Source organism: Trichomycterus rosablanca, chromosome 19 (genome assembly GCF_030014385.1).
Source record: "Trichomycterus rosablanca isolate fTriRos1 chromosome 19, fTriRos1.hap1, whole genome shotgun sequence".
Classification (NCBI taxonomy): domain Eukaryota; kingdom Metazoa; phylum Chordata; class Actinopteri; order Siluriformes; family Trichomycteridae; genus Trichomycterus; species Trichomycterus rosablanca.
In genome coordinates, this window is record NC_086006.1 from 4,126,898 (window position 1) to 4,143,936 (window position 17,039).

The 17,039-nt window shown below is 37.6% G+C and overlaps 2 protein-coding genes across 3 annotated transcripts in view; one reads left to right on the forward strand and one right to left on the reverse strand.

Annotated features, from left to right (window-relative positions):
• Window positions 1–5,788, forward strand: part of arhgef25a (Rho guanine nucleotide exchange factor (GEF) 25a) — a 76,079-nt gene extending 70,291 nt beyond the window's left edge. For both annotated transcript variants that reach the window (XM_063015000.1, XM_063015001.1), the window contains 4 exons: window positions 390–570; window positions 978–1,195; window positions 1,834–2,001; window positions 4,875–5,788. In XM_063015000.1, coding sequence (XP_062871070.1) covers window positions 390–570; window positions 978–1,195; window positions 1,834–2,001; window positions 4,875–4,994 — 687 coding nt within the window. In that variant the 3' untranslated portion in view covers window positions 4,995–5,788. The remainder of the gene's footprint in view (window positions 1–389; window positions 571–977; window positions 1,196–1,833; window positions 2,002–4,874) is intronic.
• Window positions 5,789–14,019: 8,231 nt separating this feature from the next.
• On the reverse strand, window positions 14,020–16,296 carry sp5l (Sp5 transcription factor-like). Its single transcript, XM_063015977.1, has 2 exons — window positions 16,243–16,296; window positions 14,020–15,072 (listed from the first exon to the last, which is right to left on the reverse strand). Exons 1-2 carry the CDS (start codon window positions 16,294–16,296, stop codon window positions 14,020–14,022), a joined length of 1,107 nt encoding a protein of 368 aa, XP_062872047.1.
• Between the last annotated feature and the right edge of the window lie 743 nt (window positions 16,297–17,039).

Here is a 17,039-nt window from a genome sequence, read left to right on the forward strand (position 1 = left end):
GCAAGTGAGGTGAACTGGAGATACAAAATTGTCCATGACTGAGTTTGACATTAAAAACTTGTGAACTGATGAATCTTGTGTAACCAGTAACTACTGTTTCTGTCATTAATGTAACCAAGGTGTGTGAAACATGAAAATTCTAATAAACAAATATCACTTTTGCACCAGTAAGCATCCTACTAAAGTGCAGTTCTCTCCAACCACAAATTTGTCTTGCTGTGCCATGCTATGCTTTCCTGGAACACACTGGGCCCCCAAGCATTGTTTGAATGCCACTGCCTGTCTGAGTATTGTTGCTGGCTGTGTGCATCTCTTCATAGTCACAATTTATTAATCTTATAATGGTCACCGTTGCTCATTAGTATTTTGTTGTGGTGTTTGTCTCTCAGGTGAGTTGTCTGGGTGTGGAGGCATGTGTAGACGGTGATCCAACTCGCTTTGCTCTGACGTCTCGAGGTGCTGATGGCAACGCGGTGCGCTTCGTCCTGCAGTCCTCCTCGATGGACATCAGCAGGTCCTGGCTGAGCGACGTGAGCCAGATCCTAGAGACACAGCGCAATTTCCTTAACGGTGAGCTTCCATCACCTGAACCTTTGTCCAGTCGTTACAGCAACGTTTCCTTTTGATCCTCTTTGATCAGAGCCTTGGTTTAAAGCTTCTGTTCAATTATTTTATGATTAGCTTCTTAAATACAGCTGTAGTGAAGTTAGTGTTACTGTAAAGAAAGAGAGTTTGTAATTCTTGTAGTTTGTAATGGGAAAGTCATTATTGGGTGATGGTGGGGTGTCAGGTAACCCCACAGTAAAAAAAGATTTTCTTAAAATGTTCATGTGACCCGCCGTCCTATTTCTATCACCAGAATTACACTGATTTTATGCATGAACACTGACATTGTGCCATTACTTATTATCATTCGTATGCAGTTTTTATTTCTATGGATGTGAAGTAGAGTCTAACTGCTGTGTTTCGTTGCTCAGCCCTGCAGTCACCCATCGAGTACCAGCGGAGGGAGAACAAGAGTAACAGTCTGGGTCGGACCATGAGAGCACCAGTGTGCACAACATCAGGTCTGAGGCCGCACTCTTCAGCTTCCATGGACAGACACAAAGCACCATGTCTGCGTGCCTACAACACATCGCTACCCTCCCTATACCTGTCCAGCCAGGCCACATCCGACACATCTGCACAGCTAGAGGTACAACTCTTACTGACATGGTTCTAATCCTTGCGAAACATCCTTCTTCAAGTAATACAAGTTTCCGGATCCTGCTGTTGTTCTAGAACAACATTCCTTCTAACCGGTCGATGCTATCTGAGAGCAGCAGTGAGTGTTTTCTGTTCCTTCCAATCCTAAAACACTTGAACGTTTCCTCCAGATGCATCAGTCGGCTTCCAGACAGGAAAGGTGTTTTGTAAGCAATTAAATAATAAGTACAAAGAAATGCACAAGTAAATAAAAGATCAAATAATAAGTTGAGATTACGGTGTTGAAGTAAAGCTTTATTTGTAGCTTTGATTCTAAATAATTTGAAAACATCTGAGCAGAACCTTATAATCCATTCTGTGCTAAACTGAAGCCAGTAATGTACCTGTAAATTTATTCATGCAGATGTGGTCCAACATTTGTGTCTCTGTCTCAGATTAAAATGCAGTATGCAGACTACACACACACACACACCATATGACAATATTTAACAACAAGCCTGCTGAACTGACTCTCCTGTACTACAGCTAGAACTGGACAGCTCCAGTAGTTTTCTCAGTGGTCAGATGCAGCTTGGTCAGTCCAATCTAGGAATCGTTTACTGATTGGTGTGTGGAATGTGTTTACAGTTACCACAGGGGCAGCGCTGCACACTGGAGACCCGGCTGGAGAACCAAACCGTTTCTCCAACCCACGTCCAGCTCGCCTTCAGACAGGAGCCTACACTTTCTCAGACTGTCCACTCATTACAAACAGTATCTAACGGTGTCCACCCCTCCAGCACCCACAGCTCACAGGTACACACGCACACACGCACATATACAAAAAGAAGGCCCATTACTCCCCCTCCTGGAAGCCGTTGGTAGTACAGAGAATGTAAATACACCAGTTTGTTTAATAAATTACTTTACATTTATTCAGTTTTCAGCTTAAATAATAAAAGCTGTGCAAGGCTAAAATACAATCTGGGCCCGTATTTTACTTATCACATACTTCACTTATTTAAACTTACATACACTAAAACGTCTAGAGTATGCCACCTTATGGCATATTTTGGGAGGTTGGAAAAAAAAAACAGTATACAGTAAACCCTGAGAAAACCCATCAACCAGACTCAACACAGACAGCCACCAAAGGCAGGATTAAACCAGAACCCTAAAACTCTGCGGCCCCAACACGACCTGCTGCACCACTGTGCCATGCTGCTAAAATAGATTCATAAAATCTACTGTTTAAGTAACTGTAATGTTTGATTCAGTGGTACAGTGTGAAAATATGTATATTATTCATTGTTTTATTACTATTTTTAATGTCAGGAATATATAACGTTCAGTCTTTCTGTATACATTTAACACATATTTCTAAAATTACCTATCTTTTATAAATATTATGTATTTCAATATTTTTTTAATTAAATGTGTTGAAAAAACTGGGTTTATGAATAATTAGACAACTACATATTATTCAATATTTAAAATGTATTAGGTTTATATTTTAATTTTAATAATGTCATGTCACATCTCCATCATGGCTTTGTGATGTTTGGCTGCACAGATGGATATCTTAAATTATTAATGACACTTTGTATATTATTAATTTTTACTAGATATTAAGACAATTATTAAATAAAATAATTATGAATATTGTGTCTATATTATGAATATCTTTTTAAATAAAAGTGAAACATTAAAAAAATCAGCTCAGTGTTTCATTTAATAGAATTAATTACAAATAGAATATAATTTTAAGTAATGCATTATATAACTGTAAATAGAGCATAAAGAATTCAATTATTTTAACAGATCTTTTATTATTTGTTAATGGCAATTAGCTTATAATTGTTGTATATTTAAAACTGAGCTCAGTTACATTTATGCAGTTATATTAACATTACCCTTTTTTAAACCTTTTTATAATTAGTATAATTCCTTTGTTAAATACTGTGCATTAAAAACTAATCAAAGTCATCAAACATTTTAAAGTATACATGTAAAGTGAAGTTGCTCATAATGAAGAACGAATTTTATTAATTTACATTACATGCATATTTATCTGAATTAACTACCACATTTAGGGATAGTGAGATATTAAATAAAGAGAGGTGACACTGAATAATTTTTATAATTTTTATGCAGCAAATTCTTAAGGTCTCCCAGAGTTCCCACACCTCATTATTCTTCATAACCAGCGCCTGTGTCAGGCCTGTAGCTCTTGTGTCCGTCTGCACCTTTGTTCAGGCCGCTGACAGTTCAACAATAGCTGTTTGGGTTTGGCATGTTTATCATGTTTACTAAGATATACAGAACTGTGCTACAGAATAAACAGGAAGTGGACAGGGAAGAGTGAGATCCCTATCAGCAGTCGGACTGTTCTCGTCCCAGGCCGGTGCTGGAGTGCTTAAGTGTGTTTTGATGGCGGTTAGAAAATAATGAAAACAGAACTAATGATGGTGGTTTGGGAACTGAAAACACTTAGTTAAAATGGTGCAGTCATATTAGACACGTGTACACTATATGATTAAATGTATCAATAGTAAGTCAGCATAATCTATAGAAGTATTGATTGATTGATTGATTGAGTACTTTATTAATCCCCGAAGGGAAATTATGGTGTCGCAGCAGCAATAACAATTATGACAAAAAACATCACACAGTGACATTACAATGAGGTAAATAAAGAATCAAAAAATTAGTACAAATGTAAATACAAGTAAGATATAAAATCTAAAAATATAGATATAAAATCTAAAAATATACATATATGAAGAAAAATAAAATAAAATAAAATAAAATAAAATATAATAACATAAAAAATAATAATATAATATAAAAACATCTAACAGGACAAGAACAAAAGAAACTAAAAGGGGGGGGGGGGGGGGGGGCTGAAGGTGCAGTTACAGACGTTGTGCAATTTGAAATTTTTAAATAAAAACTAAAAACTAAAAACAGTACCCTGTGCAAATTGTAGTTTAATTGTCTTTTGTGGGTGTTATAGGTTCTGAGTTCTTCTCTTGCACCAGTGAGAGTTATTATAGGTTGCCACCGCTGTGGGCAGAAATGACTTCCTATAGCGCTCTTTGTTGCAGCGAAGTTGGCGGAACCTTCCACTGAAGGCAATTTGCTGTTTAATCAGCAGGTCGTGTAACGGGTGTGTGGTATTGTCCATTACGTTGAGCAGCTTGTGCAAAATTCTCTGCTCAATAACCAGCTCTAGGGGCTCCAGAGCAAAACCCAGCACAGAACCAGCCTTCCTGATAAGCTTGTTAAGCTTTTTGGAGTCTTTGGCTCTAATGCTGCTCCCCCAGCAGATGGCTGCATAGAAAATTGCACTTTCGACTACAGACTGGTAAAAAATGTGTAGCATCTTGCTGCATACATTGAAGGACCTGAGCCTCCTTAAGAAATAAAGTCTGCTCTGGCCTTTTTTGTAGACAGCCTCGGTGTTATCATAGAAACCCTTGAAATGCAGAGTAAATAGAAGCTGTGTTATATTAGTACCTGCTAAAATATGCTAAATGAGACATAATATACCTCCAGTAGTGTTCAGTAAACATGACTACACAGAGCTTTGTTGTGGCTGAATAAAAAACTGTTTGCAAAATATAACATAAGCTACTAATATATCCAGTGATTAAGGGCTGTGAAACATTTTCTCTGTTTTTATCCAGCATGAAGCCGAGGGTGGATCCAGAGCTGTGCAGCATTCACTGGGCTTGTCTGCTTTAGGTCCGTCCTCCAGTCTGCAGCACTCCAATCATTTGGCCCAGCTGGATGAGGACGACCTGTGAAGTTTGAATTCGGACACTGGCTGGCCACAGCATGTCCCAGCCTGGACGTGCCTGTCCACTCCAGCCGCCTGTAGGACTTCCCTTCTGCAATGTAGCCTTGTTCCATCCTTTCTTCGCACTCTGATGTGAACGACCAAGTGAATGACTTTTCTGCTTTTCTTGTCCTTGCTTTTTTACTGGCAGTGTTTTTTTGTTATCAGAAACTATAGAAATAACCATTCCTGCATTGGGAGGTCACTGGAGTTGGTAAAACGTTATTTTGTTTGTTTAAGTGTGAGTACATGAGTGTGAAGGTGTGCATGGAAAACTGCTTCAATATTGTAAACATGCTGAGTATTTTTTTCAATGATGTGTTCTGATCATGAACCTTCATGAGGTTCAAGCTGGATTTTGTTCAACACGGCCTGTTTACAGAGGCACTATTTTTACCCGCAACAAACTGCCTGCTAGGATGCATATGTTCTCCAGGAGCCAATAGGAAATTGTGGATGATTTGTATATACAGTAGAGATGAGTATCTGGACTGCCTGCATGAAGACGCAGTGGCTTTGGGGCCTCCACACTGAATATGGAAGTGTCTGGTGCTGTGTTCCCGAATTCTGTTTGACTGTACAGCGGTTTTTGATCTAGGAGCGGAGACTGTTCGCCTCTAGAGACCCTCTGCTGGCATGATGTTAGGCTAGAGGTCAGAGGAACCTCCCTGCAGCTGCAGCTACTGTCCGACGGCTTCAGCATGTGGAGAAAATGAACGCTTTCACTGTCCTCTGAGAATAAAATATTATTCTACTTTCTTACAGTATGTCAATCTTTGAGTAGTTAAAGGGGAACACCTGCATCTGGCTATTTTTAAATAGCAGAAAAGGATTTTGAATGCCAAAGATTTAACAAAAATGCATTTTTTAATATAAATCATTTATGTAAAAAAACTGGTCCAATCATTTATTGTTACTGCATTTTGCAAACACTTTTATCCAAAGTGACTTACAGTATACAGTTTAAGCAACTGAGGGTTAAGGGCCTTGCTCAAGCACCCAGCAGCGGCAACCTGGAGGTAGTAAGGTTTGAACCAGCGATCTTCTGGTTACTAGTCCAGTATCTTAACCACTAGGCTACAACTGCCCTGACTTATGTTTCTCTTATAATATTAGACTTATGAAAGACTTATAAAAGCTCTGGCATTCTTCTTTTATTCTATTAAAACATAACCAGTTATGAGTGGTTCCCCTGAGAATAACATTCTAGCATTCTTTAAGTGATGTATATCCCTATACTGGGGAAGAAACACTTACAATAGCAGCCTAAGAGTAATATTTGGATTACGTCAGTAAGTCTGTATACAGTTCACTCATCTGAGGATGCCAGTATTTTTCTAAGCTAGACCCTTTGGGAATGATTTTCTTTTAAGAGTATATTTAGAGTATGTTAAGTATATTAAGTATTTTAATAAAATTAATAAAAGTCTCACATTCAAACATTATATGTTACTGAATGATACAAATATGAGAGCGCCCTAACAAAGCTTTGTACGCACTAGAACAATTTTATGTAACCTGGTATAGAGTCTAAAAAACTCAGGAACTGTACTGTAGAGACGGACACTATTCTTCCAAACGACATTTCTTTAGTTTATGTCTAAAATAAACCACAGATGTTTTACTGGGTTGAAATTCTGTACCAACAGGTGATGGCCTATGACCAAAAAACTGACAACCTCAGAGGCCTAAACTGTGCATAGATAATTTTCAAAATCTTAAACAGTCGCTTGAAAAATTAGCTTATTTAGAATTAGCTTATTTATTCCGCAGAAAAGTTTTGTGATCCATACAGGAAAATATTTACAGTAATTATCATTATGCTACAGACACAGTACAAAGAAATGAGGTCTGGATGTCTGAGCCCCTGCCTGAATGTCCATGAATATTTATTCACTGGATAGAAAAGATGGAATCAAAGACAGCACATCAAAAAAAATAAAAAAACATTCTGAGCTCCCCTGATAGGAAATATTGAAAACTAATCATCTCAGAGAAGCCTTAAAAACCAACATTTATAAGCCAAAAAAGGTAAGTTGATTACAAATGTACCTATCACTTAATATATGTGGTTACATTCATTACTTTATCATAACTTAAATATGTTATAGTATAGCATCTTCATCACAATCTCATTAAACATAGACTGTACTGGTATAGAAAAAAACAACCAGCACATTTACATTCACTTTAACACTTCTTCAGTGTAACCAGCAGAGGGAAACAAACAGCTTTTGAATTACTGTACATTAATTCATACACTATTGATGCATTTACGAATCATCCATCAAAAACCCAAAGTGACTCTTATAAAAACACTTTTTATAATATTAATTTTATTTTGTTATCCATAACGTAACATAATTATAGCTAGAAACGTTACATAAGTCACTTACAACTTAGTTTACCCACTTATAATACATAATATATACTAATAAAACATCCTGACTTTATTCTTTAACATAACCTGCCATATGTACAGTCATGTGGAAAAGATTGAAAATCTCTGGTCATTTATTTATTAATTCATTTATTTTACTAACCATTCAGTAAAGTCAGAGTCTATCTATCACATGGAAACACATACATGTACTTACTTACTTACAACCAGGTTGAATTTTTTGAATGCATTTTTGGAAGGTGGAATGAAATCAGTGTCTGGAGAAAGACCACAGAGAGACTTGGAGAACTGCTGAAACTTCTCACAGACGGTGATTGAAAGCAAGGATCAAACCCTCAGAAACCATAACCAAGGTCCTTAATTGATTGGATTGTATTCAGTTGCAAATGTAAGTTGCGTATTTATAGATAAATAGACAGACAGATAGATTTATTAGATAGATTTATTTATTTATTAGGATTTCAACGTTTCAATGTTTTACACACTTTGGTTACATTTGTGACAGAAAAGGTAAATACTGGTCACACAAGATTTATCAGTTCACAAGTTTAATATCAAACACAGTCATGGACAATTTTGTGTCTCCAATTCACCTCACTTGCACGTCTTTGGACTCTGGGAGGAAACCGGAGCTCCCAGAGGAAACCCACGCAGACACGAGGAGAACATGCAAACTCCACACAGAAAGAACCCAGACCTCTCCACCTGGGGATCGAACACAGGACCTTCTTGCTGTGAAGTGCCAGTGCTACCCACTGAGATAGATAGATAGATAGATAGATAGATAGATAGATAGATAGATAGATAGATAGATAGATAGATAGATAGACAGACAGACAGACAGACAGACAGACAGACAGACAGACAGACAGATATTAATAATAGTGTGACAAATGTGCAATAACAGGAAATTGGAAAGTTGGCTTCTACATTTTTACTGCACTGCAGATGTTTATAGATGTTTAACAATGCTTCTTGGGTACATGGTCTATGAAATTATTTTACTAATTAAATGCCTCTTGATTTCAAAAGCCGTGGGGCTATCAGCTTGGTTTTGGATTAGTAAATAAATCTTAACTACACATATCAACATCATTACTAAATGAGTTTTTTTATTAACAGATCCCTGAAATGTATAAAAAAGCATTATTGTGATTATCTGGTCATTTTATACATTGTCAGTTATCATGGTTCTTTGAATAGTAGCAAGTGTGGAAGTATTTATGCAGGTATGTGGTTCATTAGTTCCCGGACTGGGTCACATTGTGGCCATTGTTGGGCGATAAAGAGATAATGGGTGCATGTCTGTAATTTACAGAACTACTGAGAGAGTATTCACTTGCGGAAAGGTGCCAAATCAAAGCAACTTGTGCCACTAGCCATGGGATCCAACCAGCTGGGGGTCTATTCAGTGTGAACTCCAGCCGAGCGCCATCCTCAGTAACTGTTAACCCAAGCATCATGCTCAGATAGCAGAGGCCATTGAAAGATCACATGACTATGAACTTGAAGGCAGAAGGTCAGGCTCTGTATTTGTCAATGGCCTTCCTATTTACACCGAGGTGTAAACGATCTGATGGCTTTTCAGTCATTTGTCCTTTTAAAGTGTTTCCTTAACACCTGGATACAATACCCACCTACGATTAGCATCCCGAATTCTGTCAAATTAGCATCTGAATCATGCATACAGGCTGCGGCCCGACACTCACACGATGTTAGATTTAATGTTAGCTAGCCATTTGCCAAATTTACATTGTAGTTAACATGTGAGGAGTGTGTTAGCTAAAGTTAATGTGTTTTCTGTGTTTTCAAGCACAGATTAAATCACATTTTTTGCAACAGTTACCAAATTAATGCAGCATTTGTCTAAAGTCTAAAATTTGTCAGTTGCCAGACTTCGACTAGAAAAACAAAAGAAAAAAGTCCTTAACTATAGAATCATTACTTGGATACTTGGGTGTTTTTCTTTTTAACCTTTAAGTTGGATTTCTGACATCATATCAACATCAAATCAAATCAAGGTTTATTTGTCACATACATAGTCATACACAGTACAACTGGCAGTGAAATGCTTTCGTGACTGCTCAGCCACAGTAGTTACAAAGTACACAAAGTAGACAAAAATATATATTATACAAAAAATAGAAATGTTTAAAATCTAAAGTGTAAAAGAATAAAAAAATAAAATTAAGAAAGCTTAAATATAATTTAAAAGTAAAAGTAATTTAAAGTAATTTGGTTACGGTTGCTTACACTGTTAAAATAATTAATAATTATTTATAATTCATTAAAAATGGTTGCTTACACTTAAAATAATTAATAATTAATGGTAATCTAATTTGAAATGAAATTACTGTAATATTTACTTTAGATCAATTAATATACAGTACACATCAGTTATGAGCTTTTAGTACTTGCACGGATCAAACTAAAGACAAGATTCAGTGAAGGCTTTCAGTGGAGGATTTACATTTTACCCGCTCTATGGCTTAACCATGTGGAGCTCATAAATAACAAAAATGTGAGTTCCTACTTCCTGAAGGAATAAAGCATTACTCATATTTATTTGTCTTAAATAGACACTACTTTTAAGAAGTTCAGACTAATAAGCTACATTAGGTCATTAGTGAATAAAAAATAATACAACAAAAATTTGCTGTTAAAATGTTTAGTTTCAGTTGTATATAAAATATATAGAATATCCAGTAGATTGGTCTTTGGTAAAACACCAACATAGTATCAACATGTAGTACCAACATGTTCACTGTATTATTTGTATATTACTGTTTATTATAGATTACTAGATTTTCTATGGAATACACAATGTGATTACCATCTCAGTAAAGCCAGCTCTATTCTCTATTCCACTGAAAATTGGAGCCATCTATAGAGCACTGAACTTCAAAACAGAATTAATTAATGCCCACCTTTACGCTAATTTGTTTTGTTTTATTTATTTGTCATGTCATGAATCACATCACAGACTGGCTGTTTAGGCCATTAACTCGCTCACTCATGAAAACACAGTGAATTATATTTTGGAGTTGTGAAATATACTCTTAATTAAGAAAGCTATTAGCAAAATAGTACAGATGTTTAAATGTAGGCAGATTGATGTGATTCACAAACCCCCTGAATGTACTTTATGTCTGTAGCAGGGTGGATTCTCCTATAACTTCACACACTTTTCTTTCTTCTGGGTAAACCACAAACTCTCTGTTCTTTTATTTTCTAAACGTTCATTATATGGCCAAAAGTATTTTGGAATTGCCTGGGCATCAATCAATATATTTTAACCCATTATGTTGTTTATTTCTTGGTGCTCTGATGATGCAGTGAAACATAAGCTAGTCCACTGCTGGCGGTTCAGATCCAGGCTCTGCTATGCAGCCACTGTTGGGTCCTTGAGCAAGGCCCTTAACCCTGTTTGCTCCAGGGGCGCCGTACGATGGCTGACCCTGCGCTCTGACCACAGCTTCTAAACAAGCTGGGATATGCGAAGAAAGAATTTCATTGTACTGTACATGTGTATATGTACATATGACAAATAAAGTATATCTTCTTCTTCCTCTACTGCTGAGATTAGGGGTTTAAGTCTCAGCTGTGCTATTGGTGGGCCCTCATGGACATTACTGGCTAGTGTCCATGGGAATAGCCATAACAGCCTAGTCGCCTTTTCAGCACACTCTCAGTGCCGGTCCCAAACCTGGATAAAATAGGAGGCTTGGGTCACAAACTGCATCCAGCGTAAAACCTTTGCCTGGTATGCAAACAAGATTCGCTGTGGTGACCCCTAATATACAGTGCCTTGCAAAAGTATTCAGCCCCCTTGAACTTTTCAACCTTTTGCCACATTTCAGGCTTCAAACATAACGATATGAAATTGTAATTTTTTGTGAAGAATCAACAACAAGTGGGACACAATCGTGAAGTAGAATGAAATTTATTGGATATTTTAAACTTTTTTTAGAAATAAAAAACTAAAAAGTGGGGCGTGCAATATTATTCAGCCCCTTTACTTTCAGTGCAGCAAACTCACTCCAGAAGTTCAGTGAGGATCTCTGAATGATCCAATGTTGACCTAAATGACTGATGGTGATAAATAGAATCCACCTGTGTGTAATCAAGTCTCCGTATAAATGCACCTGCTCTGTGACAGTCTCAGAGTTCTGTTTAAAGCGCAGAGAGCATCATGAAGACCAAGGAACACACCAGGCAGGTCCGAGATACTGTTGTGGAGAAGTTTAAAGCTGGATTTGGATACAAAAAGATTTCCCAAGCTTTAAACATCTCAAGGAGCACTGTGCAAGCGATCATATTGAAATGGAAGGAGTATCAGACCACTGCAAATCTACCAAGACCCGGCCATCCCTCTAAACTTTCAGCTCAAACAAGCAGAAGACTGATCAGAGATGCAGCCAAGAGGCCCATGATCACTCTGAATGAACTGCAGAGATCTACAGCTGAGGTGGGAGACTCTGTCCATTGGACACAATCAGTCGTACACTGCACAAATCTGGCCTTTATGGAAGAGTGGCAAGAAGAAAGCCATTTCTCAAAGATATCTATAAAAAGTCACCTGGGAGACACACCAAACATGTGGAAGAAGGTGCTCTGGTCAGATGAAACCAAAATCGAACTTTTTGGCCACAATGCAAAACGTTATGTTTGGCGTAAAAGCAACACAGCTCATCACCCTGAACACACCATCCCCACTGTCAAACATGGTGGTGGCAGCATCATGGTTTGGGCCTGCTTTTCTTCAGCAGGGACAGGGAAGATGGTTAAAATTGATGGGAAGATGGATGGAGCCAAATACAGGACCATTCTGGAAGAAAACCTGTTGCAGTCTGCAAAAGACCTGAGACTGGGACGGAGATTTATCTTCCAACAAGACAATGATCCAAAACATAAAGCAAAATCTACAATGGAATGGTTCACAAATAAACGTATCCAGGTGTTAGAATGGCCAAGTCAAAGTCCAGACCTGAATCCCATCGAGAATCTGTGGAAAGAGCTGAAAACTGCTGTTCACAAACGCTCTCCATCCAACCTCACTGAGCTCGAGCTGTTTTGCAAGAAAGAATGGGCAAAAATTTCTGTCTCTCGATGTGCAAAACTGATAGAGACATACCCCAAGCGACTTGCAGCTGTAATCGCAGCAAAAGGTGGCGCTACAAAGTATTAACGCAAGGGGGCTGAATAATATTGCACGCCCCACTTTTCAGTTTTTTATTTCTAAAAAAAGTTTAAAATATCCAATAAATTTCGTTCCACTTCACGATTGTGTCCCACTTGTTGTTGATTCTTCACAAAAAATTACAATTTCATATCGTTATGTTTGAAGCCTGAAATGTGGCAAAAGGTTGAAAAGTTCAAGGGGGCTGAATACTTTTGCAAGGCACTGTATATACAGGAACAGATAAAAAGAAAATAAGTTGTTTATTTCTCATTGGTTGGTTAAGACCACATTTTTTTGCAAGGCAGTGTTGTTTCCAGTGATTAGGTGATTTAGCATGTGTGTGAAACCTTTCAGATATCATTTATCAACCTAAACTTCGGCATGCACTCTATTTTCTACCCTGTATGTGGTTTAGGAGTGCAGAGTATTTAAATGCATTTTTATTCATTTACAATTAGTGACAAATAGATTTTTGATCTGGCATTAAAGTTTATTTATTGATTTTTCCATGCTTAGTTAGTCTTAATAGAACTTTACATCATATAAACAATATATACATTATTACACTTTACAGTAAAATGTGAACATAGATCATTTGTATCAGATTTAAGCAGTGATATTCAAACTGTGAGGCAGGCGGTAGTGAAGAATGAAGGTTGCGCATATAAATATTATACTAAATAATGTTATTTACACAATAAACATGAGAACACACTTCAAATTCTGGTAAAAGGTTTGGAAAAGTAAACAAACGATTCAGCAAAAATAATCAAGACAAAAAAGTACAAGAAAATGAGGTGGATTGTCAAAAATACATGACATTTTATATGAACATTTCTAGCTGTGTGTACAGTTCTGCCAAGGAAAAGTTTAAATACCTCTATGCTATGGCGTGATTTCATGTAAACTGCTTATTAATGCTGAAAATTAATGCATGTCGGAGGTCATGAAGTGTTAAACCAATAAACCAGTATGTGGGGGAAAAAACAGATCACAGAGAAAATAGGATTGTTCTGACTAGTTGACCTACTTTCATTGTTCTGATGTCCAGTTCTGATGCCGTCATGCCCATGGTAGGAGCTTTTGATGTTGTACAGGAGTGGACTGCACTTGGATGTACTGTTTTAGAAATACTTCAAACCACTGGTCCCAATCATATTACTATCAGCCCATTACTTAATATATTGCAGAGCGTATCATGCACAATTGTTATGAAATAGGCATCACCATGTACATTTTTAGGGGGGGCATAATGTTTTGGTTCATAAGTGTCTAAGGATGAGCAGAATATCTGCTGTTTCTCTGTATTCACATTCTAGCCTTAGTCAGAGTTCTTATGTCCTTCAGTACCTCAGAAAACATGTTTGCTACTTATGGCTTTCTCTCTTCATTGTCTCAACATGGTGTTCCTTACTCCCGTTTTATGTTGCTCAGCTGTTGTTCGCTTTGTGGCTGTCCAGATCGACCCTTCCTGCTCTGGTGGGTCTTTACGTGCTTCGAGAGGTGGTCACTACGCATGAACCTCTTGCCACACTGCGAACACCCGAATCGTTTTTCACCGGTGTGTGTACGCAGGTGCCTCTGCAGCTCATCTGAACGTGTGAAGCTCTTCCCACAGAAAAGCCAGTTGCAGATAAATGGCCTCTCACCTGCATGCCAGCGCAGATGCGCTTTCAGATGTGACGTCTTCTTATACACCTTTCCACACTCTGGGATGTGGCAAATATGCAGTCTTTTCTTGCCAAACTCTAAGCTGGTGCTGTCGTTGCCAGCGGTCTGGCAGTTTGGGCACTTACACCGGCGGCACCTCCGCGTGGAGCTCAACAAACTCTTTGAGGTGCCTTGCAGGAGGGTTGCAATCTGGGGCTGGTGACCCAAAACCAGCTGCCTACCCAAAGACAATGGATGACTAGAGGTGCTGGTGTTGCTCTGAGGAAGGCTCCACCACTGCTGGCTATCCTCGACGTGCCCACCAGGCAGGTGGTGGCGAGCCGAGTTGTTCTGCAGGAAGCTGGGAAAGTTCTGACCCACGGCATTGTGCTGTGTGTAATACTGAGCGTTTCCTTGCGTCTGAGATGACAGCATCTTGACGGGTGAGACCTCGAACGAGTAGGTGGGAGTAGGTTCGGCAGGAGGGGTGAGAGGCAGCTCGTGGTGGTGGTGATGGTGATGGTGATGATGATGGTGGTGCGCGTGTGGGCCCAGGCCGGTCTGGACATGTCCAGGAAACTGCATCTTGGGCACAGTGAAAGCCATGTGATGAGCACTCAGGCTGGAGTTTGAAGCCATATCATTGCCCCAGAGCTGAAACATGCTGGATGTGGCACCCACCGCTCCTTCATAGGGGAACTGGGGGCTGTCTGTGCCCACACTGCCGCTCACCTGCCAAGCTTGGCTACATGTGGTAGCCAGGAAGGAAAGTGGAGCAGGGCCGCTTTCTGGTGATGAGCTTGGGGTTCGATCCTAAAGGAAAAACATACAGATATGGTAAATACTAGAACAAAATGTTTAAATAATAAAGAATTCATAAAAATTTAAACATTCAATATTATATTAATGCATGAATGTTGTTTGATGAATATAAGCAGTAGTGCAAAGATAAACAGACTCTCACAAAATATCAAAAGTTATTTACATATGGAAATAATACCTTTATGAACATTTTATTTTAGGTAAATTCTAGTTTTTGAAGATCTAAATTTTAATTTAATTTGCAGTTTAGAAAGAAAGACCTATATGCTAATTTGACATGAACTTCTATGTATATAAATCGCAGTAAAATACATTAAAAATAACTTAACATAATAGTTATATAATAATATAATAGTTATAATATTAGCTATAATAATTTTAACATTCACATAACCCAGATCATTGCGCCTATATGAATAAACCCCTTGTGATAATTTAAAATGAGCCACAGCACTAAAATATAAACTGCATTAACATTTAAATTTTCAAAACAAGAGCAAACCAGACATGAATGCAAATGTTATATTACAATACTGCAAATATAATATATAAAAAATATAATAATGTGAACAAAAATGAAAATCTTTATTATCTTTGTTAACTTTTATTAACAATATTAGGAATAAATACACATTTAATATAAAATTCATGACCGTACAATTGTGAATACATTAAAACAGTTTTTTACATTGACTTAAATTTACTTTTTATACACTAATTGTCTTGTAATATATTTTATTTATCAGATGATGAGCATTCCTGCAGTGTATTTAAGTTTCCATAAAAAAACAGGTTTAGTAAATTCATAGTAAAAAACACAGTTAATTTTCTGTACACTATTTGTGACAATTATATTACAGGAATTAAGGAAAAGTGCTAATGTTAAGATATGAATTGATTTGCTGTTTAACATTATGTTTAAGTTTCCTAATTAGTTTATGTATGCAGTAGATTAAATACACTTAATATATGTACAAGATTTGGGTGACTATTGGGTCATTATAATATTATCTTACCTTGAAATAACGTGTTTAACTTAATTTGACAATTCTATAATTATTTAAAAGTGTCCACATGCGTGTATAGATTTCTAATTAGTCTGTTAAAGACTCCTAATGCTCCTAATAACTTTAAAACAGAAGAAAAACATAGAAAACAAACCTGTAGAAAATTGTGGAGTAAATTATCAGGTCTGGATAAAGTCAGTGCGGCCATGTGAACCCGCGATGTAGAACCAGCACCTGCAGATCAGATCAGCTCCGCACACACCGCGCACCAGTCAAAGCGCAGTTATCCACTTCAGAAAGCGCGCAAATAAACAATCACCGAGTATGAGTACTGTTACTGTAGAAAGAGGTAAATCCGTGTAATACAGCGACTCATCCAAAGTCCGGACTCTTTTACCCCACACACTCCAGATCTCACCAGCACCGGTGCTTTTAAAGTGAAGTCGCAGTTTACAGTGAGCCATCCTCACCCAGTTTCTCTTTATGGAGCACCAGATCCTCTCTCCAGGGGTCTTTCAACCAGCCAGTCAACGCAAGGGGAACCCCGGGGAGAGAAGTGTGGGGGCAGTAAAGGGGTGTGTGGAGACGAGCACAGGTCCAACCTTAATGTCATCCCAATGATTTTAATCTAATCACTGCCTAAGCTAATCATTCCATTTGGACAGTTTGAAAAAGCATGTAAAACAAGGGTGCAATTTTTACAATAAACACTCAAATGATCTTGAGAATTAAGTAATAACATTAAGAGATGTGAGGAATAATAATTGATATGTGCACATGTGTATGGCTGCAGGTTTGGGTAAAACAAATTATTGCATTTCCATGCATATAAATAAAAATGAGGGTTGTAGAGGTACCCTGACATAAATCATACACCAAATGTTAGTTTCATTAAATATTTATACATGTAAACTATACTGCAAAATGCAACAAGAATGGGAGTTGTTCATC

Excerpts from the sequence above, each read along its gene's own strand:
- sp5l (XM_063015977.1), bottom strand. The coding sequence starts at position 16,296 with ATGGCCGCACTGACTTTATCCAGACCTGATAATTTACTCCACAATTTT. Across the intron at positions 15,073-16,242 it reads TACTCCACAATTTTCTACAG|GATCGAACCCCAAGCTCATC; the intron begins GTTTGTTTTCTA and ends TTTTTCCTTTAG.